The sequence below is a fragment of the Puma concolor genome, chromosome E1 (genome assembly GCF_028749965.1).
Source record: "Puma concolor isolate L17-30 chromosome E1, mPumCon1.1.hap2, whole genome shotgun sequence".
Classification (NCBI taxonomy): domain Eukaryota; kingdom Metazoa; phylum Chordata; class Mammalia; order Carnivora; family Felidae; genus Puma; species Puma concolor.
The window spans coordinates 18,414,478-18,439,634 of record NC_141680.1 but is presented as its reverse complement, the minus strand read 5'-3'; the positions used below and the strand labels follow the sequence as shown (position 1 = coordinate 18,439,634).

The 25,157-nt window shown below is 55.1% G+C and overlaps 1 protein-coding gene across 4 annotated transcripts in view; it reads right to left on the bottom strand.

Moving 5' to 3' along the window:
- Window positions 1-25,157, bottom strand: part of SEZ6 (seizure related 6 homolog) — a 45,927-nt gene that overhangs the window by 5,221 nt on the left and 15,549 nt on the right. For all 4 annotated transcript variants that reach the window (XM_086686476.1, XM_086686477.1, XM_086686479.1 and 1 more), the window contains exons 2-7: window positions 18,648-19,295; window positions 18,063-18,196; window positions 7,808-8,003; window positions 3,371-3,556; window positions 364-532; window positions 55-221 (exon numbers count right to left, since the gene is read on the bottom strand). In XM_086686476.1, the coding sequence (XP_086542602.1) occupies window positions 55-221; window positions 364-532; window positions 3,371-3,556; window positions 7,808-8,003; window positions 18,063-18,196; window positions 18,648-19,295 (1,500 nt within the window). The remainder of the gene's footprint in view (window positions 1-54; window positions 222-363; window positions 533-3,370; window positions 3,557-7,807; window positions 8,004-18,062; window positions 18,197-18,647; window positions 19,296-25,157) is intronic.

The window sequence follows — 25,157 nt, the reverse complement described above, 5'->3', positions numbered from 1 at the left end:
AGAAGAGGCCCTGGGTTCAAGCCCTCCACCCCTGCGAGGCCCCAGCAGGCTCACCCTCATAGCGCAGGGCCATGCCTGCGGCTGCCCCGCTGCTGTCAGTACTGAGCTCCACGAAGAAGTGTCGGCCGGAGCTGAGCAGGCCTTCGATGGGCAGGTACTCCACCTCGTAGGAATCATACACTGGAGGGGCCTCCACATTGTCCCCATTACGGATGATGAGCCTGGGCCAGGAGAGGAGCGGCTGCACGGCTGGTCCTGTTGTCCCGGGTTGGGGTGTGGCCCAGGCTCGGGTCCCCGTCCTGCCAGCGGGGCATTAGCAGGCCGCGCACTCCTGTCCCACACCGGGCCAGGACCTCCCCTCACCTGTCGTCATCCTCCGCCAGGGAAACCTTCTCAAAGTGTAAGTGCAGCCGCTGGCCTTCGGGAGCCTCGAGCAGCCAGTGGCAGGTGAGATTGTTGCTGTAGTTGCCCGGGAAGCCCGGGGAGACGATGCGGCCGGTGGTGGCGTTGCGGGTCACTCCACCGCAGGCAGCTGCGAGACACGGCCAGGGCTGTGGGCTGGATCCCGGATCCTAGACCCACTGGATTCTGGATGGCCTGCCAAGCGTGCCTGCCCACCCCAGCTCTTGCGTCCTCTGCATGGGGCAGCAGGGGTATTTGCTTTCATGGTCCTGAAGGTCAGTCCTTGGCCCCTGTGACCCTGCAGCCCCAGGCAGCCCGGACTCCCTACCTCCTAACCTTTCACACCTCTGGGACATTTTCCTCCTAACCTTTCACACCTCTGGGACCATTCATGTGCAATCCCTTTGACTGTGGTAGATCTGCCATGGCCTAGCCAAGGGGTCCTGGGTGAGTCACTTCCTCTCTCTGCTGACTCCTCTGGGAGGTCTTCCCCAACTCCCCCCAGGCAGACTTTATTAAAGTCCCTTACCCGGGGCTCCAGTTATTGTTTGGATATGTCCCTTAACTAGGACCCCCTGGGGCAAGGGCCACGTCTTTTCAGGGCAGGCACAGAGTTGGTATTCAGTGTTTGTTGAATAAAATGAGTGAACGCATATAAAAAAGAGGGCAGGACTAGAATCTGGGCTGACAGACATCTGGTGGACGCACAATCCGCCTCCTAATCTTGTGCCCTCAGCAGACATTGCTAGCCAGGACCTGGCCTCACATGCTTTCTGAAATAGCATCACTACCCCCGTTGTTCCTGGGCTGACTCCTCTGGCCTGGGACTGTCCTCTTTCCAAGGGGAGGCTGAGTAGCTCTCCTGGCCCCATCACTGAGGACTTCTGGGTTACTTGGCCATGAGCTCCTGGCAGTTGAGTGGGGCCAGAGAAGGGGTTTCAAAGGCAAGCGGAGTGAGGCCGGTTCCAGGCAGCACTTTCCTCTCTTAGACACACAGCTCTGGCCCCTGCCTGCTCTCAGAGACCAGGCTGCCGTGGCGAAGACACAGCGCCTTTGTCTCCAGATGTTCAAGAGAGCAGAATCTTTTTTAATAAAGCTCCTGGGTGGGGTGGGGGTGTGGCATCTGGGTGGCTCAGCTGGTTAAACGACCAGCGCTTGATTTTGGCTCCGGTCATGATCTCCCAGTTTGTGGGTTTGAGCCCCTCATCGGGCACACGGAGCCTGCTTGGGATTCTCTGCCACCCCTTTCTCTTTGCCCCTCCCCTCCTCTCTCTCTCTCTCTCTCTCTCTCTCAAAATAAATAAAACCTTAAAAAAAAAAAAGCTGGAGAGAGGGCTGCGTTGATTTTCTGCTTCTCCGCAGAGAGGGCAGACCCACCTTTCTGTTTGGTCTCAGAACAGAACTGCCCTGCAAATCTGATCATGCCCCACCCTTCACTTAAATTTGTCTGTGGCTCCCTGTGACCCCCAGGTAATGCAAGCCCAAGGTGGCATTCAAACCTTTACCAACCCAGCTCTTTCTTGACTCGAGCTTCAGCCCCATCCCATATATTCCCTTCTTTAGGCACGCCTCAGCACTTCCTCACTCCACCGTGCTGCTTTCTGCCTCCACACCTTTGCATGTGCTGTCTCAAGAATCCAACCCACTTCCCTAGGCTCACATTCTTGTAGTCCCTCCATGCTTTCTCCCTGGGAAGCTTTCTTTTCCTCCTTCCTCATTTTGGAGCAGCTCTCCCTCCCTTGGATCCTTCCCATGCCCTGAATTCACCCCGTCACAGCCCTGTTTGCGCAGAACCTGCTGTGTGCCAGAATTCCCACTTGCCAGAGAGCTCCTTGAGGGCAGAGACCACATCTGGCTTATTCGCTTCTGCTTGTGCCTAGCACCCAGGAAGAGCTTATAAAATGAGAGAAGCCTCAAGAGCCCAAGCGATTAAAAAAAGAGCAAGAAGAACAAGAGAAAAGAAAAGAAAAGGGGCATCTGGGTGGCTCAGTCGGTTGAGCGTCCGACTTCAGCTCAGGTCATGGTCTCGCGGTTTGTGAGTTCGATCCCCATATGTGACTCTGTGCTGACAGCTCGGAGCCTGGAGCCTGCTTCAGATTCTTGTCTCTCACTCTCTCTGCCCCTCCCCTGCTCATGCTCTGTCTCTCTCTTTCTCAAAAATAAAAAAAAAAAAAAAAAAAAAAAAAGACGTCCAAGCTGACTTTCACACTGCAGACTGAACACTCCATCTTCCTTCTGCCAACAAGCCCCTCTCCAATGACAGCAACCTCAGACTTCCTGATCATCCAGGACTGGAACCTGGGAGGAAGTCTCCTTCCGCTCGCCCCTCTTCCCTCATCTGTGTCTCTGGAACCTCTTCCCTGCTCTCCATTACCAAAGTCACTAATTTCAGACCCTCTTGCCTGGCCGGCCTCCTGGCCTCCAGACACCATCTGGCTGGCTCTCCTGAGGAATAGTTCTGAGCTCCTCCCTGGCTATTTTCTGAGTCCCTAAACACTCCCTCAACTTGTTGCCTCTGTTGTCAAAGCCTGCGCTGTTCCCTCCATTGAAGTGTTAAACCTTCAATGTCACTTGCCCCAGGAAGCCTCCTAAATACCCAACTAGGAATGATTGCTTCCTCCCTGCCCAGGTCTGTTTGCTGTTCTTCACTGGTGCTTTTTACTTCCTGCTCTGGAAATTGGTGATCCGTGCGCTTCCTTCTTCTCCCACTTCCTGGAATTGTGGGCTCTTTGAGGGCACGGTACCTGTTTAATTTAGCTCTGTACTGGTGGTGCCTCTATGTCAGAAGTGCTCAAGGAGGGTGGTTGGATAAATGCTACTGAGGTGTGTGGCCATTGTCTGGCTTTCTTATGGAGACCAAATGAAGGTTCCAGGCAGGAGCAGAGAGCAGGGATGATCTCCAACGCCCCCCCCCCCCCCCCCGCAACTTACTTCCCTGTTGAGCACTGGGTCTCCTGGAGCCACTTACCAATGCAGACAGGCTCTTGGGCATCCCAGAAGGGCTGGGTGGCATTGAGACAAGTGAGGATTCTGGCACCCTTCAGCTGGTAGCCAGTGGCACAGCGGAAGCGGGCGCTGCCTCCCGGGTGGAGGCTGGTGACAGTTACAGCTCCATAAGCAGGACGCCGGGGAAAGTGGCAGTTCAGGAGATAGGCTGCAGAGAGAAAATGAGTGACACTGTGTGTGTGTGTGTGTGTGTGTGTGTGTGTGTGTGTTGTGGGGCTGAGTCATAGCTAGGGCAAAAGGGTCCTGCCACAGCCTGCCTGGAGGCGTCACTTGGGCCAGAGGAAGCACCAGGAATTCCAGAAAAGACTCTGATCCCCTCCCCAGAAGGTGCCAGTGAAATGTCCAGCAGCCTAGGCTGGTTAGCGGAACAAGCACAGAGCTGGAAGTTAGAAGGCTTGGGTTCTGGTCCAAGATTTCTGACACTTTTGGCAGATTATTTAGCCTTTCTGTGTCCCACCTCATTTGTTAAATGAGATTCAAAATGCCAGCCTACCTATGGGGTTATTAAGAGAATGAAGGGGATAGTATTTTATTCAGTTTGGTATCCCTGGAATGTAGCTGATAGCACATCTTTATGAAACGGTTATTGAAAGGGGCGCCTGAGTGGCTCAGTCGGTTGGGCGTCCAACTTTGGCTCAGGTCATGATCTCACAGTTTGTGAGTTCGAGCTCTGCATCAGGCTCTGGGCTGAGTGACTTGGAGCCTGGAGCCTGCTTCTCTCTCTCTCTCTCTCTCTCTCTGCCCCTCCCCTGCTAGCACTCTGTCTCTCTCTCTCTCTTAAAAATAAACATTAAAAAAAATTAAAAAAGAAGTGTTTATTGAATGACTTATAGATATGAAAGCACTTGAAATAGTAAGTCTATCCTGATGTACTGATATTATTTTTCCTATAGGGGACGAATAGGAATTACAGCCAGAACGATTGAAGTCAGACAGTAAAAAGCTTTTCCAGTATTCATTGGCAAGGGCTGTGGACTTCTTTTAAAAACAGGATGGGGCGAGGGTGGGGAGGCAGGGAACGCCTTCTTGGAAGTTGGGGGAAGGACAAGTTGCCTTGGGAAACTTGGAACTTTTGGAATTGTCATACCAAGTGTGACCGGATGGTGGCAGCAAATCCTATAAAACAACCTGGCAAGTCCTAACCTGGAGCCAAGCTGGGGTGATAGCTAAAAATGGAGGTCAGCGCTTGGGTCGGAGAGGTGGGAAAGAAGGCCAGAGGGGTCAAGGAGACAGGCTGAATGAAGCCTTGGGCTACAGAGTCTGAAAACTCTTGGGGGTCGTGAGAGGGATGGGGATTGTCTAGACTGAGGATCTTGGGTGGAGGGGCCCACCCTCACTGGTCACTAGGTGGATGGGAAGAGAGGTTGAGGCAGGAACTCTGCTGGCCTCTGTGTGATTTGTGTGAATAGAAAAAGGGGGGTTGCCTCTGGGCAGAACAGAATCCAGAAATGAGTTTTGTGATTTTCACCTCTCCTGGTTGTAGTTACTGGGCTTGTGAAAAGAGAGAGGATGATTCACATTCTTCCATGTCTCATGGCCAACGAGTGGTTACTTGTGATTGGCAAGGCAGGACAGGGTGGCACTTAGGGGGTGGTTCTGGGGTCAGACTGCCTGGGTTTGAATATAGGCTCCCCTACTTGCTGTGCCACCTTGGGCAAGCTGCCTAACTTCTCCATGCCTCAGTTTCCTTGTTTACCCACCCATTTAGAGTATTGCATCCAGTGTTACGTGAGAGGTTAACTGAGAGGACCTGTGTGCAATGCCGGGCACAGAACAAAAACCAAATGTACCAGCCTGCTGTTATTGTTTATAATCTTGATTGATACAAGCACCTCACATCTGCAGGCACCTTCCAGTTTATAAAATGCCTTCATGTTCTTCTTGCTTGATGTCTACAACACGTTTGGGAGGCAGGAAGGCAAGCTATGGGTTAGTAACTCATTTTCAGGTAGGGAACACTAAGGTTCAGAGAGACTGAGGGACTTGCCCTCATCATGCAGCCAGTGAGTGGTAGGGTGGGCACGTGAAGCTCCTCCCTCTAGAGCCTTCCATGTCCCCTCTCCCACCTGCTTCCCCAGGTGAAGTAGAAACCTGGGCTCAGGAGTCAGAGAAACCTGTGAGCAACAGACAAGCCTGCCCTGGGTGGTTGGTTACTGTGGTGGCCGCTTACAATGATCTGGGGACAGACCTGGGGAGGGATGGGGAAAAGAGGGTGGGGCACCCCACCCAGAGCACAGAAGAGAGGGGTGACACCCAGGGAGGTCTAGGCCACGAGTCAGATGTACTTAAATCTTTCCTGGGAGTTCCTATCACAACTCTGGGAAGGGAGGTCCCCCATTTTACAGATTAGGAAATTGGGCTGGGATGAGGTGATAGCAGGAGGCGGGGGGCAGATGAGGAAGCCCCCAGACTCCAGAGAGGCCACTTCCCGGGAGGAGCTTCCTCCTGTTGCCATGACTACCGTTCCCAGGGAGCCTGGATGACTGCAATCTGTTGAGCTATTTTCTCCCTGGCGTCTGTTTCTGGGGCCAAGTCCGGTGCCAGGAATGCTCAGGAGGGAGGAGGGGCATGCCTGGCAGGGCCCTCTGCTTCCTCACCCTGCCTGAGGCTGTGGGAGGGGAGGTGGAACTTGGATTCTGCAGATGAAGCCCTTGTGGGGGCCCATGCTTGTGATCTCCAACATTATCTTGGACAGCTCCGGCAGTGATGTGGGTACTAGTCCCCTCGCCCCCTCTTCTGGCACCCTCTTTCTCCAGCCCAGGGAGACACGCGTGTGAGCACATGCTCCTCCTGTTCCCATCTCTGGGATCAGGGCTAATTACAGCCTATAATTAGGGGAATTACACTCATTAAGGAAAGAGCTGATCATTGACAAAAACTGGGCCGAGGAGGGAGGGCTTCTGGGAGCCGAGCAGGAGGCAGGGCTGGGCCAGCTTTCCTAGCCCCTCCTTGGGGTCTGCACCCCTTGCCAGGCCTCCAGCTCCCTGCCTTCCAGCCACCTTTGTCTGGCCCAACAGAGAGAAGGTCCAGGGTTTTGTGCGAAGGAATTTGCGGCAAGAGAGAAGGTTACCGTGGCGTGAAATTATGCCCACTGCTAGGGAGGATTGATGAGCCATTAGGGAGCCTGGCCCTTGCCTCAGCTGGCCCCTTGCCTCTGCCAAGACCCTGGGCAGCCCATGCCCACCGCCAGGCTCCATGCTGCCACACCAGACTGCTCTCCCAGTTTGGGTGGAGAGGCTAGAGAGGGGCAAGTGCTTCTTAGGTGGTTCCAGCATCTGTGTCTCCAGCGCCTGTCCTTCTCCCTGGACTGTGGACCCTGCGGAGCTGCAGAAGTGGGCCCCTATTGATAATGCAGGGCAATGCCGTAATTGTTCACACCAATTATTTCCCCATTAGCACTCCCAGTCTGAACCGGTTACCCTGTTACAGCAGTACAAGGGGTCAAGAAGACTTTGCCTGGGGAAAGGGGGCCAGGAGAGATGCTGATGGAAGAGGGGCAGAGGCAAGCCCCTTTTCCTTCCTTTCCCATCCTGCCAGCTCTTTAATACTTGTTTCGGTTCCTTCGTGGATCATACTAAGTTCATGGAACATCCTAAGTGCTAGGCACTTCACATGAACCCTTTTGTATAATCCTCATCATGACTTTATGGAGTAGGTATATTGGTCACATTGTACAGCGGAGGAAAAGAAGGTCACAGTGGTCAAATGGCCTGTCCAAGGTCAACCAATGGGAAGGAGATTTAGACACAGGTCTTCCCATCTCCTGAGTCTGTGATTTTTCCCATTATATCTTGCCACTCCCTTGTTCCAGAGGTGTTCTGAGCTGACTGGGGCCTGAGACAGGTCTCGGGTGAATGAGGCAGTTCAGGAAGGCCAGGTTGGTAGCAAAGGACCTCCCGTTGGTCATTATCAAGCCCCTTTGACCTTGGCCCCCTTGAATTTGGGGGAGATGGCTTTTATTGCTACTGCTTGTTTAAGGGTCTGCCTCCCCTAGAGATTCTGAATTCCTTGAGGGCAAGGACTTGGAGAGTTCATCTTGATATTGTCAGCGTCCAGCACAGGCCTGGCAAAGAGCAGATGCCTAGGAAAAGTTTACTGAATGAACGAATGAATGAATGAATAGATGGCAAGGGGCACCCCTGAGGCTACCTGGTTCTGTGTCGGGCCCCCTTCACAACCAGTTCCTTACAGGGTAGTAGGTGGAAGAAGGAAGGTTCTGGAGGTGTCTGATGTGTCTCTGTACAACTAAACAATCACCTTTAGTCGTACAGAGCTTCACTGGGCATCTGTGCCTGTCCCCCGTCTCCCCTCCACCCCCTATACACACTATAATAGCACCAGAGATCCCGAGGAGGGCACCCACTCTGGGCTGGTTCCTCCCTCTGCTGCCCAGGCCTACCTTGGTAGTGGAAATGGAAGGTGCCAGGTCCAGCAGGTGGTGGGAGGCTCTGGAACCTCAGTGCTGCTTGGTGGGTGGGGCTACGGATGACCTGGCCCCTCAGCAAGAAAGACTGGTTGGCCAGGGGCAGCGGGTCAGGCCCCCCCAGGCCCTCCACAGTCACCACCTCCCCCTCTCGGAGGCTGATGTTCTGGACCTGTGGTGGGATAGACACAGCAAAGCAGAGCAGTCAGGCTTCTTCCTGCTGACTGAGCCCTGCTGCCCACAGGCTCCCAGAGGCCCCAGGCATGGCCAATCCTCAGGGCCGCTTGGCTACTTGAGCCCTCAGGCCCTGAACTAGGCTCTTGAGTGCAGGAGAAGCTCATTTCACTTCCCAGTAACCCCGTGAGCCTGGATCTGAAGTTCATATCCCAAGGTCACATAAATATTATTAGCAGAACTGGAATTTGTAAGCATGCCTTTCTGTCTCCAAAGCTTTTCTTTTTCTTTTCCTTTCCTTTTTTTTTAATAATTTTTTTAATGTTTATTTATTTGTGTGTGAGAGAGACAGAATGTGAGCGGGGGAGGGGCAGAGAGAGAGAGGGAGACAGAGAATCCGAAGCAGGCTCCAGGCTCTGAGCCGTCAGCACAGAGCCCGACGCGGGGCTCGAACTCACAAACCGTGAGATCATGACCTGAGCCGAAGTCAGATGCTTAACCGACTGAGCCACCCAGGCACCCCTCTTTTCTTTTTTTTTTAATTTGAGAGAGAGAGAGAACATGTGTGAGTGGGGGAGAGGGGCAGAGAGAGAGAGAGAGAAAGAGAGAGAATCCCAAGCAAGTTCCATGCTCAGTGCAGAGCCTGATGCGGGGCTCCATCCCACGATCCTGGGATCATGACCTGAGTTGAAATCAAGAGTCAGAAGCTTAACAGACTGTGCCACCCAGGCGCCCCATCTCCAAAGGTTTTCAATGACACCAGGACACCTGCTGCTTCCTATCCCTTCACTTCTCTGGGCTCAGTTTTCCCTTCTGTAAAGTGGGGTGGAGTAGGTATGTTGAACTAGATAGGTGTCCAAGGGCCCGGCCAGCCATGTGAGGTCTTAAGCATCAGATCCATGTGCCCACCTTCCCCTGGACACCCCCTGCTGGACCCCATATCCAGCCTGCCCCACACTGAGCCACCCCACACCCAGCCAGCAGCTTCTCTCACCGTCCATGTGCATGCCCAAGTTAGAAACTGGCATCTGGCCTCCTCCCTTATACTCTGCCTCCGATCAGTCATTCAATCCTGTCTGTTGGACCCCAATTTTCTTATTACTCTTCATCCCCCTGCCACTTCCCAGCTCCTCACAACTATTACTCACTGGGATCACTGCGGCTGCCTCTCTGCCTGCAGGGCTTCACCCACTCCTCCCTCTGCATCAATACTTTCTGAACTGCAGCCAGCTAATAGCTCCAACCTGTGGCCCGTCGTAGTGCTTCCTTGCTGAAATCCTCTGGTGGCGCTCCGTGGAGCCCGCCAAACCCCCACTATCTAGTCCTGATGCCTTGCCGTGGCCCTCAGGGCCCTGCCCAACTTGGCCTGTGCAGCCAGGCTTTACGCTGTGCGCCTTCGCTTCTCGGCCATCAGTGTCTCTTCTCTGGGCCTCTCTCTCTTTTTAAAAAATGTTTATTTATTTTGTTAGAGGGGGTCGGGGAGGGGCGGAGAGAGGGGACAGAAAGGACCCCGAGCAGGCTCTGCGCTATCCGTGGAGCCCGATGCGGGGCTCGAACTCACGAATTGCGAGGTCGAGAGTCGGACGCCCAACCGACTGAGTCACCCAGGTGCTCCTCTGGGCCTCTTTTTCCAGTCTTCCCTCTGATTGTCCCAGGCCTCTCTGCCACCACCCCAATCCTCAGGCCCTCAATCCCTGGATCATCCTTCTGGGCTCCATGCCTTCATTCAGTCAAACAAGGATTGGACAGCAATAGACTGCCCAGAGGGGAAGTGGCAGTGTGGCCTGGCACAAGGAGCCCAGAGATCTGTTCCTTCCCATATGTCCCAGTTGGCCCTTTCTCTTTATCCCTTAGCTCTGATCACCTCCTGCACATTTTTTCTCACCTGGAGAATGGCCTTGCCCCCTCCCATCCCCAGCTCATCTCTGGGTCCTGGCTGGCTCAGATCAGATTATGTCTCTCTCCTACCCTGTTTGCGACCTCAGACTGCCCAGAGGACAAGGTCCAAACTTCCCAGCTCACAGTTGGCCCCGGTGGCTTTGCCAGCCTCGCTTACCGGCACTGTGAGCAGAGGCTACACCTCCCCCCTCCCCTCGGGACATTTGTATACGCAGGACCCTGCGCAGGGGATGCCCTCTCTTCTTGCCCTCCTGCTGAAGCTGGTCATTCTTTCAGATCTCGGAACCACCACCCTCTGCCTCCCAATCCAGGCCAGTCCGTTCCTTTGCCTCAGGGCCTCCCCACCTCTCTGTACCTCTCCATTAGAGCCCAGGGTGGCGTTCGGGGTCACAATGCCCTCTTCAACGGCCAGTTGCAATAAATCTGTGTGGAGAGAGTGACTGTGTGGACAAGGGGAGGTACATTCCTCGCCAGATCCCTGTGAGCTGAGAAGCACAGAGGATGATGGATGCCAAGCCCAGCCGGATCCAAGGAGACAGTCACGCTCTGGGCCCCTCAGACTGTGGGTGCTGAGGACAGATGTGCCCCGGGGACTCCTCCGTCTGGGAGAAAAGACCTAGTGGGTCTTTGGGGCCAAAAAGAAGGCTCAAGGCGAGGTGCTGGGCCAGCAGTGTTGCCTCTCCGCGGGGCGCTCTCTTACAGGGCACGTTCGGGTGGAGGCTGCCTGACCATCTGCCGGGGACGTTCCTCAGGGAATTGCTGCTGCAGGCAGAGGCTGGATGAGGTCCCTTCAAACTTGGAGATTCTGTGATTCTAGAGTTGGGCAAACAAGACTCACACACGTGGAATCTGTAATTATCGAGAGACGCCAGGCAGCATATAATTCTGACTTAAGTGGCACTGAATGCATGCAGCAGGAATCCTCTAGGGGGGAACGGAGGGATTGCAGGCTCAGGGAGAGCGTGGAGCAGGTGGGTCTGAGAGGTCCTGGGGAGGAGGAGGAAGGGAGGACATCGTTGCAGGGAAATGAACGTAGCCTTTTTCCTAGTTCCCGTAAACGTCCCTTGACCTACAGCTTCCAGCTCCTGACCCCGCTGTTTTGCCACCAGCGGAGGCAGCCCCACAATAACAATGACCGTTTATGGAGCACCTACAATGTGTCCAGCCTCGTTCTGTTTATAGATAGGATTTCGTTCTCACCACACTTCCATAAGGTAGGTGGTAAGATCCCCCGTAAGTAAACATAGGCTCAGAGAGGCTAAGGAACTCAGCAAAAGGTCACAAAAAGTGTTAAGTAGCAGAATCTTGCTTTGCTGGAGGCAAAGGCAATTCCTTCCCTCCCCACCTCATGGCGGTGTTACCTGCAGAAAGCCATCCAGACATCCAGATGTCCATACATCTGTATTCCCAGACCCCAGGCCCACCGGGTTTAGTGTGGGGTGGGTCTTGGCCAGATCTGGCTTTTTCCAAGATGTTGAGATTTATGTTCTCAAGAGCCATCCTTCGACCCCACCCCCGAAGCCCGGGGTAAAACTGGGAAAACTGGGAACTGAGGGCCCTGGTCCCCTCTGATCAAGAGAAGGCATAGCCCCCTCCAGCCAGCCTGGCTTTCAGCCCAGCTTGGCAGTGAGGGTTGCCATGAGATCACAGAAGGGAGTGGGCCTGGGTTGCCCAGGGCTCACATCCAGAAGGCACCCTGTTCTCACTCCGCGAGAACTGGGCAGCCCCGGTCCCTTGGGTTCCCAGCACCCACTTGCAGGCCTGCTGCAGTAGCTGCAATGTAATTTGTCACTTGTTTGAAGGCCAGGCCTGACAGGGGCCAGACAGGGCTGAGTGTTGGACAAGGAGGGTGATGAAGTCTTGATGCAATTTGCAGGCATCTGAAGAGCTTGGGAGACCGATTGAAATGTCAGCTCTGCTCACAAGGGCTGTCTTCCCACACCCCTAGCTGGTGACAAGAGTGGGAGCTGGGGGCCAGGCAGGGGGAAAATAGAGCTGAGGGAGGCAAGGACAGTTCCCCCAGGACCCTGTCTAGCACTGCCCGGCTTCCAGCAGACCATGGGGTCAGTTCAAGGGAGGAAATATAGCCACTTTGAGGAGGCTGACTCTTTCCTGAATGGGAGGTGGGGAGGATTTAGGTTGTGCTCTGCCAACCCCAGACCATCAGCCTTGACTGGCCTGTCTGTCCCCATGGAAGCCGCCAGTCGGGTCTCCAGAACATGCCCTGATGGTGTGATTCATAGATGGGATGGTGCCACCATCCCCCAAGTAAAACCCTGCACAGGCAGGTGAGCTCAAGGATGACTCTGGTGTGTGAGCCCCACCCCTGGCACCTGAGCCTTCAGCCCCCAGAAGTTGGCCACAGGCCCTGCTCCACTAAACCCTCCTGGTCACCAACACCCATGCATATACTCTGACATAGACCCAAGTTGATGCACACAGCCTCCTCGAACACTCGGCCTGGCACACGTGTGTCCTCACACCCACATGCTCCCCTACACCCATGTGCTCCCTCACACTCTTGTGCTCCACCCATCCCTGTGCCTCTCCACTCCAAACAATATTATGATAATCACAATTTTTCCCATGAGACCCTTTACCGTTTTCAAAGCTTTTTCACATCCATTATCCTCTCAGATCTCACAAAATCTCAACAAGGGAGGCAGAGCAGATTGCGTTTACCTCCACTCTATAGATAAGGGAATCTTGTAATCAGAGATGTTGAGACTTCCTCTTTGGGTCACCCAGTAAATCCAAAGCAAAGCCAGGACTCCAGGCCAGGACCTCCGATTCCTGGTCCAGTGCTTTGTCTTCATGCACAGCACCCCAGGCCCTGCTCCCAAACTGGAGGAATTCGAGGTGGGTGTCTTACAGGAGCAGGCAGGGCTGAGTTGAGAAAAGGGATTGGGTAGAGCCCCCCACCAACAGTCCCCAGCTGAACTCCCTTTTTAGATTCACCACACCTGCCCAATCGCCTGGGCCGGGGGAAGAACAGGTGCTCTTAAGTCCTGGAATCAAACCCTGGCTCCATCACTGACCACTTGAAAGGTCCTTGGGCAGGTCACGTGACCTTTTTGAACCCCAGTTTTGTGTGTGAAATGGGATGGCTGTACCAACCTGATAGGGCTGTAAGGATTAAGTTAGATCCTACCTGTAAGGGGCTTAGCACAGAACAAGCACAGCTTAGCAGTCCTCTTCCCCTTTCCTGGGGAGATCTGGGCCCTACCTTGGTAAGACCATGGCTCTTGCCATGGTGACAGCTGTCACCAAAAGACCCTTAGCCTCAGGTCTGCCAGGCTCTGCCTAGGAGGCACTGGACCTGGGAGCCACCCTCTCTCTGGCTCAGGTTCTACAGCTGCGAGGAAGCAGGAAGCAGGGTCAAGAGCTGGAGGGGCTACTGTTCAGTGGGGCTTATGAGGGAAATTCCTGAACCCAAAAAAGGAGACGTGCTCAGAGGGACTGGCTGGGAGGGCCCTTCTGCATCATTTGGTTCATCTCCTTTTACAGAGAGGGAAACCAGTCCAGAAAAGGCCAGGGGCTCTGCTCAGGTACCAAGAGATGGGCTGCAGAGGCAGGACTGGTCCCTCATGACAGCCTCTGTGCTCTTGTCGGAACTGATGCCTGTTCGCAAGCTCTTAGGAGCTTGAGTCTGCCTTGGGGATGGGGAGAATGGCCTAAATCTGTGGGGCTAGACCTGCCTGTGCCCCTGAAACCCCCCTCAGATTAGCCTTCCAGGATCCAGAAAAGAGGAGGTTGCCCAGAAACCTCCTGGGCCAGAGGTTGACTGGCTACCCTACTGGTGTCCACATCAGGCCTGGTCCCAGTGTTCCGGCTATCATACTGGCAGCTGACCTGGCACGGGAGAGCTGTGTTCCAGTGCAGCCACCTGGGGCACGAGGGTAGGGACTATGAGCAGCTGTGCCCAGGCTCCAGCTGGTACAGAGAACAGCCAAGCCAAGATGGAGGCTGGCAGTGGGAAGGCTCTTGGAATGCCAAGTGCAATGAGAGGCACACGCCAGGCCCAGAAAGGCCTGGAGCCCTCGGGGGAGACCGGCTGCCCGGAGAAGGGATGGGACCCACATGGGCCATCCTGAAGGGGCTTCTCTGGATCTCACAAGAAAGAACCTAGCCCAGTGCCTGACCCCAGCTGACACAGGAAAACCTCCTCTGATTACGGAGGGCCTGGCCTGTCTCCTTTCTGTGGGTGGCTCAGACGTCCAGCCTCACCAATAGCTGCAGCACCCCGAAGGGAGGGAAGCAGGGTGATGAGGGGCTGTGGTCCAAGACATGAAGAATTTGGGCGTTAGGGATTCTGGAACCCGTGAGGCTGTTCCTCATGCAAAGGGTCTTGTCTGGGGCCCCGGACTTTAGCCAGGGTTGTGGCCACATGGCAGGGGCTCAGCATGGTGTCAGGGATGTGACTTGTGGGTCCTTAACATGCTCTTCTCCTCTCATGGTTTCTCTCATCCCTCCTGCCTGGATTCCATCCCTTCTACCTACCCTGAGCCATCCCTGTGAATTCATGGAGGGGCAGGCAGGGACTTACCCACAATGGAGAGAAGCCACAAGCCTTTCCCCAGTCTCAAGGAGCCACAGGCACCCTCTAGGCCTTCCGGCTGTCTCACCCATTTCATCCCCTACTGCCCTGGGCAGAAGAGCCCTGATTTCAGGCCTAGCGCCTGGCAGGAGTGCAACCCAGAAGCCCCTAAGCTCACCTTCTGTTCCTGTGCAATAAAGTCACCTGTCCCAAACTGCCTGGCAACCTTCAAACGGCCAGTCTGACATACCCGCTGCTTCTCAGCCCAGGCTTGTCTGCTGACCTCTCATCTGTCAGGCCCCAGAGCAGGTCTCATTGCCTCCAGAAATCCTTCTCCGGCCCTCCAGGCCGGTGAAGCATGCCCCATCCTGACATTCCCACAGTCCCCTGTGCTTCCCACTCCATCCCGACGGCGCCGAGCATTCTGTTTAGGACTTCTGTCTCCCCCAGGAACTGTGTCTAACACCAGCACAGGGTCTGGCACACGGTAATTGCTCAGTTTACATTTGGAGAAGGGATTCATTCGCCAAACCACGTTAGTTACTGATTGACTGAGTGACTTGGGCAATTCCCTGTCCTTGCTAGCCTCAGTGTTTCCCACTCTCCATGGGTACTGGTCTGCAGTATCCGTAATTCTTCAGGTTCCAAAGCCACCTGCGTGGTGTGGCAAGGAGGCCCAGACAGGGGTAGAGGTTGCCAGAACTCGCCCTGGAAGGAGACGGACCTTAACTCTCGCTTCAGCCCTGGCTGATTCTGCCCCTTCCTTCCTGGCCCTTCCTGCCGTGGCCTCAGACTCTAAGTCAGACCACCGGGGCCTACAGGGTCCCCAAGGACTCTGCCCCATGGTGGTGAGGTAGAGGTGGTGAGGCAGCCAGTACCTGCCTGCCACATTTCCACACAGCGATCCAGGGCTGTGGCAGGGCTTCATCTCAAGGTTGCCTGGTAACAGCTTTTGCATTCTGATGAAAAAAAAAAAAATGTGGCGGCACCAGACAACAGACACAGGGCTTATATGGCGGCGGGGTGGGCGTCTAGGGTGGGGTTCGTGCCCGGGGCCGTGGCGTGGCCGGGGGCAGGCAAAGCCAGCGTCTTGCTCCATTGTGGAGAGTACCAGGACTGGGCCTAGCCTGGCCCAGCGGGCTTCAGTGGGGACGGTAGGCTCGGGGGGCAAGCGCAGCTAGCTCGGGCCTGCAGGAGGGCACCCAGCCTGGCATCTGCCCCTTCCCATCCCCTTTCCCACACCTGCAGCTGGCGCCTTCCACCCGGTGAGCCACAGCCGGTGCCACCTCTCATTAGGTGATGATTTTACATTAATTACCTTAATTAAGCGGCACTGAGTGCTAATGGCTCAGGGGGGTGGTGGTGGCTTCTCCTAATTACCCTCCCAGTCAGCCCAGAGCGAGGGGCACACGGCTTGGCAGAGCAGGAGCAAACGGTTACAGAAAGGAGGGGAGGGACCCACCCGTGGTGGGAGAGGGGCCCCTCCCCCCGCCACTCCGGCCCTGGCTCGGAGACCTGGACCTGACATCTCCAGGACAGGTGTAGCCGGCCCAGATCCAGAGGCTTTGGGATGTGTGGGGAGCAGGCCAGGAGCTGGGAGCAAGCAGCACCGCCCTGTTTCCTGGACTCCTCTGCCCCCTTCTCTGTGCTCCTCAGTCACCTGCCTGGTTCCCTCAGCTAGGCTGAATGCCTCTCTCCACCTCCATTCTGTCTCCAGACTCAGGCCAATGTCACCACGTTCCTTCCTTTCTCCATCCATCTGTCCAGTCAGTCAGTCCATGGAGACCTCATGGCGGGCCCTATACTCCAAGGTACCCCTCCAGGAGCTCACGGTCTAGCTGGGGAGCTGGCCAGCTATAAACAGGCCCACAGGACAAGGCGTTGGGAGAGAATTCACAGAGAAAGTGACACCAAGGGTGAGTCCTGGGAGGGGACAGTAGGATGACTCTTCTGGGCAGAGGGACGAGCACATCCAGTCGGGGCTTGTGAGGAAAGCGGGCTTGGCCCACCCAGTTAGCTGCATGTTGCTTAGTGCAAAGGGGCAGTGGACAATGAGGGAGGAAGTGGCTAGACATGGGTCAGAGGGACTGGCCATGATTCAGAGGCCCCTGGGGAGGTGTGGTGGGGGAGGATTGATTTCATATGGGAAACACTACTGCAGTGGAGGGCGCTGGCTGGCTCAGCTGGAAAAGCATGTGACTCTTGATCTCAGGGTCGTGAGTTCAAGCCCCACATTGGGCATAAGAGCTTACTAAAATTAAAATAAAATAAAATAAAATAAAATAAAATAAAATAAAATAAAATAAAAAATAAAATAAAATAAAACAAAACAAAATAAAATAATAAAATAAAATAAAGATGACTACAGGGGCACCTAAGTGGCTCAATTTGTTAAGCATCCAACACTTGCTTTCAACTCAGGTCATGATCTCATGGTCTGTGAGATCAAGCCCCTCATCGGGCTCTGTGCAGACAGCATGGAGCCTGTTTGGGATTCTCTCTCTCCCTCTCTCTTTAACCCCTCCCCCCACCACGCATGTACAGGTGCCCTCTCTCTCTCTCTCTCTCTCTCAGAATAAATAAACATTAAAAAAAATGACTGCAGTGGAGGTGGAGGACAGTGGGGGCAAGCATGAGTGGGGTGACCAGTGAGGCAGCCACTGCATCATCTGGGGGAAGGATGATGGAGGCTGGACCGTGTGGTGGTTTTGGGGACGGAAGGGGAAGCAGGCAGATCTGAGTTTTGGGGAATGTTATGATAGAATGTGCGCAGGGGTAGACAGGACCCAGAGACGAGGGAGAAAGAAGGGCCAGGCTGACCTCACCGTGCAGTTCCAGGTGCCATCCACCTTGCACAGTGGTGGCCCTGTTCCATGTTTCTGATGGGTTAGGGTCCATCTCTAAGGTCAGGAGTGGTGCGGTATGCAGGTTTGGGGGAGCAAAAGGGAAGAGCTGGGTTTGAGGTGCATGGGGGTGGAAGAGCCTATGGGATATCCTTGAGGACCTTCGGGCTCAGGTTTGAGGATTAAAAGAGTCTTCATCCAAGGGAGGGATGAGATGGCCCGGAAAGGGCAGGTGGCAGGAAGCTGGGACTGTGGGTCTGACTCGCCCACCAGCTGATGGTGCACCACGTCTGTCTCCCTCACCTCTGCACCCCAGGAGTCAGCACAGGACCTGGCCAGAGGAGCTGCTCAGGGAGTCTTTGCTGAAGGCATGAGTGAGTGAGTGAATAAGTGAGTCATTGACGCTGCATGGCTCTCTCGAGCCCAACCACACAGCCCTGAGCTCTTGCTACTCAGTCACATAAATTCAGAGACTCACCCAATCCCCTGCCCCTCCAAGGGTAGAGCCCCTCCTCAAGCTCTCCTGAGCTCCTGGGGAAGAAGAGCATGGGCTCGCCTGCAGCCCCTTTCAACCCAAGGCGTTACTAGTTGGGCACAGTAGCTCTTTAGTCCCCGGTGCATAGGGCAGAAACTGGCCAAGTTTTGGGTCCAGCCCTGGCTCTAGGCCCCCCTCCAACTGATGCCCCTGAGCATCCCCACCTCCCCCGATAGCCAGCACCTTTCTGGAAAGATAATACACCAGCCCCAGATTTGTCTCCGCCAGATCCAGGCTGCTTACCTTGATTTCTACGCCGTAGCCAGGGTAGACGGAGATGTAGTAGAAACAGTCCAGGCCGACATCAATAGGTGAGCTGGGGGCCATGGGGGAGTCCAAAGAGCCCTCTGGGCCTGAGAAATTCCAGCTACAAGGGCCTGGGAGGCAGGAGGAAACAAAAGGCTAAGCCCAGCTCTGGTGAAGTTGGTTCAACCAAGGCTGATCAGTGTGTGTGTGTGTGTGTGTGGTGAAGCCCGCCTCTTGGGACGTCTATTCCCCTGTTGACAGAACGGACCACCTTTTCTTGAGCACCTACTATATGTAATCTTAGCTCAGTTCTCACAAAGGCTCACTGAGGTCCGTCTTCTTACCACTATTTAACAGAGGAGGCTCAGAGAGGTTCAGCAAAATTCCTAGGGTCTGTTGTAGTCACTTCCAATCAGGGTTTGAACCCAGGTCTATCTGGTTCCCATCCACATGCCTCCTACGTGCTGGCCCTTGGTGCCAAAGGGCAAGGCAGGGTGGCACAGTGACAGCGACAGAGGAACGCGGGGGCCCCGCATTTCCCCGATCCCCATTTCTAGATCTGCAAGCCAGCGAGCAGCTGACCTGGTGGCTGGACGGTGGTGATGGTGGTGGTGATGATGGTGGCGGTGGTCTCCTCATCGTCCCCTGAAGCTGTAGAGGTGGCGATAGTTCCCTCCATCCCAAGTCCCGTGGTCTGGGGCCCAACCTCTGGAGCCCATGGCCTGCCCATGTCTCCAGGACCCTCCTGGGTTGGAGTCCATGCTCTGCTAGGGGGTGTAGTACTGGACCTTTCCCCTGGGCCTGGGGTGGGCACTGGAGGCAGGGGAGCTGTGATACGAAGCACAGGAGCCTCTGACTCCAGGCTCCAGGGTCTTTCTCTGGACTGGGGCTGAGTGGGTGCCGCGGCCATGGCCGGAGTGGGGCTGGTGAAGACAGGGCGGCTGTCCTGGTTGGCCAGGCGGGGAAGGGGACTCGGGGTGAATGGTGTAGGTGGGTCCGGCTGGAAGGGCAGCGCCGGCCTCAGCCCTGCCTCGCCCCCCTCTAGCCCTTCTTGTAGGAATTCCTCGAGCAGCGGGTGGTGGTTGAGCAGTTTCAGGGTAGGGGCTGTTGTGACGAAGTGGACGCCTCGCTCCGGCTGCTCAGGCGTGGGGGCCACTGTCAGTTCCCCATCCATCTCCTCGATGCCTGGGGCCTGCCCTTCCCCCGTGGTTGGGGCCTCTGAGGAGAGTCCTGAAATAATAACGAATCATCAGAGGTGCCCCCCTGCCCCACCGTGAACAGCGTCACCCCCAGTCCACACAGCAGGAGATCCATCTCTCTGTTGACGGAGAGACTTGGGGAGTGTGCTCAATGTCCAGAACCAGGAGCTACAGAGTTTGAGAGCTGGAAATGAGGGGACATCACATATCTCACGTGACAGCCTTGAGATATGTGATGTCCCCTCGTTTCCCCTCTGACACCAGAGGTGGACGCGGTTACTCTATCTGTCCACTATTTTCTGCCGTTCTCAGATTCGGTCTCAGACTCCTTCTCAACACAAGATGCCCGGCAACCAGCCTTGATAACTCAGACCGACAGGACAAATACGTATTTGCCATTCTTAATTGGGGCCTTCATTTTGTAGGGGAGGAAACAGGCCAAAGAAAGGAAGTGGGGGCGTCTGGGTTGAGCATCTGACTTTGGCTCAGGTCATGATCTCACGGTTCGTGAGTTCGAGCCCCGCGTCGGGCTCCATGCTGACAGCTCGGAGCCTGGAGCCTGCTTCGGATTCTGTGTCTCCCTCTCTCTCTACCCGCCCCCTCCCGCTCATTCTGTGTGTGTGTGTGTGTGTGTGTGTGTGTGTGTGTGTGTCTTAAAAATAATACACATTAAAAAAGAAAACAAAAAAAGAAAGGAAGTGGCTTGCTCCGGGTCACACACCAAAAACCCTTCTCAAGAGTCCGATCCCCCCACCACAGTGACTTTTCCACCTGAGATTATAGGGCTGCCAAGTTCATTTTCCGTTCTCAGTGAAGCTGCTAGTCATTAGTTTCAGGAAACGCTTCATATATGTGGGGTTTTGTTTTAGATTCCCTCACGGGTACATAGCATCTTTGTTAGGGTCCCATTTGGTCTTATTTCTCTCGCTTCTCAAAAAATCGTTTCTTTCGTCTTTTTTTTTTTTCTTTTGATCCTTTTAGAACAGTGATGTGAACAGAGTAGGAAGAGCCAAGAGCTAGAGTAAAGCATATGTGGCTTCAAACCCCAAATCCATTCTGCTTTGAGGCTGTTGACCTCGGGCAAATAACCTAAACTCTCTGCAACTTAGTCTACTCATCTGTAAAATGGGGTTTACTTGGGGGATTAAGTGAGATCATACTACTTCTTTTCCTCATTTGATATGTGTCTCTAAATTCCCGTGATCTTTCTTATGATACTAGCCAGGACTATCTAGGGCAGGGTCTAAAGCAGGGATAGAATGCTTAGCCCCAATCCATGGCAGACATCGTTAGCCAGTTTGGAGTATTCCTTGCTGAGCCGCATGGGACTTCAGAATCCTTCTCGACACAGTTATCCAGGCAGCCACTACTAATCAATTCGAAAGGCTGCGGAAGAGGCAACTCATTTGCTCTCGCTGGTTCGAGGTACAGGTTGCTCTGCTATCGATTATTTTGACTTTTTGAACCACAGAGCTGGACAGATGATGCATATTCTGCTTGTGGGCCACTAAGCTCTCCAGATCCTTAACTGCCGGGATAAGGTCAATGGATGCTGGCTCCAGATTCAGCTCATATAGAATTCTGCCAGTTCCGAGAAGGCCAGGAGGATATTCTGGTTCTCACAGCTCTCAAAATGGCTGCATGAGCACTTGAAGGGAAACACAGCCAGAGCGAGTTAACAGTTTGCGAGGAGAAGGTTGGTTCCTCTGAATGTCTGATGGTGGGGTTGTCATTCCACAGGCTCACACCCACCCCACGGATTGGCAGGCGTGAGGAAGTGGCAGATGGCCTACATTCTGTTCAGGAGCCCATAGCAGCTCTGATGTGTCAGACAAATGGGAGGAGGGAGGAGACGGGGTGGGAGAGGTAGGGGCAGGTCAGAGGGCTCTCCATGGTTCTAGGTCAGAGGGGCCTTGGTGCCCCGAGACCCTGAGAAAACAGGACCAACCCTTATCTCCTGAGATGCCCACTGAAGCAGCTCATCTGTGCTTTGGCATTCCGTGCCAGACATTGACGACACAATGCCCAACCTCAATGCCCAGCCAGGCCCGTACCCCCCAGAGCAGATGGTCGGCCAGTGCCCCGTGTCTTTCATTTGAGTCACTAACGGAGGGGCCAGGCAGTGCTTGTGACATGCCAGGACAGGGCTACTCTCTTTGCCCACCTCCCAGATGCCACACAGTCTTTGCCAGGTGAGCCGAGACTGATCTTAACATGGCACAAGGAATGGGACCCTCTCTCATCACGTAGACTGAAGACCAGTGTCCCCTTCCGGGATTGCCCGATAAGACATGTGGCCCGTGGCTCCCAGGGCAGGTACCTGTGGGATTCTTGACTGGGGGAGGGAGGACAAGGAGATCCTCTAACTCAGGAAGGGACCATAGCGGGCCCAGCTCCTCCCGCTGGCTGCCAGGTGGGTACCAGGCAATGGAGCGGAGCTAATGGGCACCTCCCGTCACTGTCGATTGCACTGATTGTGTTATCTGGGGGGACTGAGCACTTGGTTAAATGGGATCGAGATAGCATATCAAACGAGCAAATTGATTCTGTAATCAGCTGCCACTTGGTCCCTGAGGGTGCTACCCACTGTCAGAGAGGGTAAGATAACATTTCTGGGAGACAAGCCATTTCTGGGGAGAGGGCATCTCCCGATATCCTGGTTGACTCTGATGGAAGCCCGAGGCCCTGTGACCTGTCCTTCCTGCCGCCAGGTTCCTGGGGTTTTCTGCCTGGGCTGAGTTCAAAGGTGCAGAGACTGACAGAGGGAGAGAATGTGAGGCAGGGGATGGTGAAAGGGGGTGTCAGGACCCCAGATGCTCAGTCTCATCAGGTGCCTACTGTCTTCCAGTCACTGAGTCAGGCTGTTCCCGGATCTTGTATTATTTAATTGATACTACAACTCCGTGAGAGGGGAATTATAAAGAAGCTGAAGCCTAGAGGGGAGGGGTGAGGACCTGCCCAGTGGCACAGTGGTGGAGCTGGGATCAAACTATGCTGATCTGGCTTCAAAGCCTTAGTCTTCCCATGATACTAGCCTGCCTCACAGGAGAGCCGAGCTATCCAGTGGAGAAGCCTCTAGTCAGGTGAGGAAACTAAGGCTTGGAGAGATAATGGACTTGTCCAAGGTCTGGTGCAGTTTGCAAGTAGTTAGGGCCAGAATTTCTGGCATCCGGAGCCTGGTCTGGACCCTCAGGAAGCCTTCTGCCTGGAACTCAGGGAGCACCCACCCGGTGCCCCAAGCACCTCTGAATCTGGGGCCCAAACCAGAAACAATAACACGGTTTCTCTGGGCGCAGCCAGAGTCCCACATACCTGGGTTCAAGGGTCAGCTCTGCCACGTGAGCCCCCTTCCCAGGAGCCCAGGCAAGTTGCCTCTCAGGGTTTTTGTGTCCTCAGGTGTAAAACGGGCCCTTGGGAGGGGTTTTATGAGACTTGGTGCTCTAAAGTGTAGTTTCTCAAGGGAGGCACTGAGGGAGAGGCCACACCGCAGAGGCTGGGCAGCCCCCACCCACCCCTGCCAGGGCAACATTGAGGCAGGCCTGGGGTGGGGAGGAGATGGCCCTGGACGTGGGCTCTCCTCTCTGAGGGAACATGTTCCCTGTTGTGTGGCGGTGTGTGTGACCCCGAGCACGTCAGCATCGTCATCTGTTAAATGAGGATATTCCAGCATGCAAAGGGCAGCTACCTCTAGGCCTGCATGTCGTTGGCGGACAGGTCCCCCATGATCCCCACCTGTGTGCTCCCCACCGCTGCCCCGACACAGGGATGCCCTCCCGGGGCTGCCCCTCTCTCCTCTCCTCCAGTAGGGAGGGAGGGCCTGGGGCCACTTCTTCCAAGAGGGCTGGGTCCGGGAAAGACCCGTCCCCTCCGCGCATCCCCCCTCCCCCGCGCAGACAAGGCCGGAGCTTCCCGGCAGCCCCCCCCCCCCCCCCCCCCCCGCCATGGTGTGGCCCCGCCGTCGCCTGGGCCCTCCCCCCGCATTAGCTCTTAAGCTATGCAAATAGACATCGGAGGGAGCCCTGTTTAAAGTATTTAGACGAAATGAAAAAAGGCTTTCATCGGCACTAATGAGCCATTCAGGATGCCTCCCCGGTGGATTCTCTCCCGCTCCCGCCTCCCGGCCGGCGCAGCCCCCCCGGTGGCCCCTCTTGGGAATGGAGGCCTCCCTCCCACCCCCGCTGGAGGCCCAGACTGGGCAGCCTAGGAAAGGGCGCCGGTCCTGCCCCCTCCTCCCCGGGGGCCCAGCTTGGGGAGGTTACAGACAAGAGCCCGGGGCTCAATGCTGCCCCCGCCCCCGCAGGCCTGGATTGGAAGGAGGGGTGGGTTGTCTAGCCTCTGGGGGAAGCCATGAAGACTGGGGACTTTTTTTCATAGCATCCAACTAGATAGGTGTTATTGTCCCTGTCTTATAGATGGGGAAACTGAGGCTCACGGAGGTCCAGGAGGCTGCCAAGGGTTCACAGTGCTGGAGGGCTGTGGAGCTGGAATCGGTCTGTGTGGAGGCAGTGGTGAAGGATTGGGGTCATTATGCAGTGGCCCCACCTGGGGGACCTGCTGCTCGGGGCAACAGCCTTCAGATGCTGCCTCAGGGACAGCTGGGCTGCCCTATTTGGTGCTAGTGTTTCTGTAAATCTTTCTGCACGAGACAGCCAGAAAACCTCAGGTTCCAGTCCCAAATCTGTGCCTCACTAGCTGTGCGACCTGGGCAGGGGGCTGCCCATTAGGGTCTCTGTTTCTCCATCTGTGGAGTGGGGACATCTGGGTTTGGTGAGGGCCATTCCCCCTCAGGGCCACAGCTGCTGGCCTCCCAAGGACAAGGCCAAGGCCAGCACAGGGAGGGGTACCCAGAGTTCTAAGATGAGGTCAGCCTTGATCCCTAGGTTGTGGTAGCACCAGCTCTCAGCTGGTGTTGGGGGGAGCATGACAGCAGGTGGGTATAGGGGGAGCCTGGGGATACAGCGGGCAGGGAACCCACCCCTCTGGGTTCTGGAGGTTAAGCTGGCCCAGCATAAGAATGAGAATTTAATGGGATACATTTATTATCCCATAAAAGTTAATGAGTTTATTCTGGAGGTTCCCTGGCCCCTTTCAAGTTTTAATAGGGGATTAGTAAGGGCCTGGCCCCTGTAGACCCTCATTATCCCAGAGCCCAAGGGAGGGGAGAGGGGTCCTGGGAGTGAGAGTGCCTGCCCTCCCCCCCCCCCCACCCCCCCAGCCAGAGCCTGGTCTCCATAGTGGTAGGACCACTGAGCCCAGAAATGAGCCCCCTGAAATGAGAGGTCCCAGCTAGAGTCTAGCTGGCCCCTGAGGCCCCTGAGGCCTGGGGTCCAGTTCTAGAGCTTCTGATTCCATGTGTTACTGTAGCAATTACAGCACAGTATCCCCACATCTGAGGTAGGTTTGCTGCTATTCGACTACTTACATTAACAGGAAAGGCAATATAAGCCCCATATGACAAATGGGGAAACTGAGGCCCAGAACTAGGGTGTGCCTTCTCCAAGGTCACCCAGGAGATGCGGCAGAGCCTGAATGGACACATTCTGTCTCCTGTGGTCTGGAGCCAGGCAGCTGGGGCAGGTAACGCTATTACTCCGTGCTCCCTGTGTGCCCACTATGCAATCAGCACCTTCATGTGTCGGTCTCATCCTCCCCTTACTCTAAGGACGTTTGGGTCATTATCCCGGAGAGAAAGACATCCAGGTCCAGAATGGTTGAGTAACTTGTTCAAGGGCACACAGCTAATGAGTGGCAAGCCTGGGACTAGAACCCAGAACTGGACAGCTCCATAGCTCAGCTCCGTCCACTGTTTTCTTTGGCCCTTGGCTGAAGCAACTGGGGCCTCCTTGACCATCTCCCCAACAGCCTGGCCCCACTGTCCTAGGGCAGTCGTACC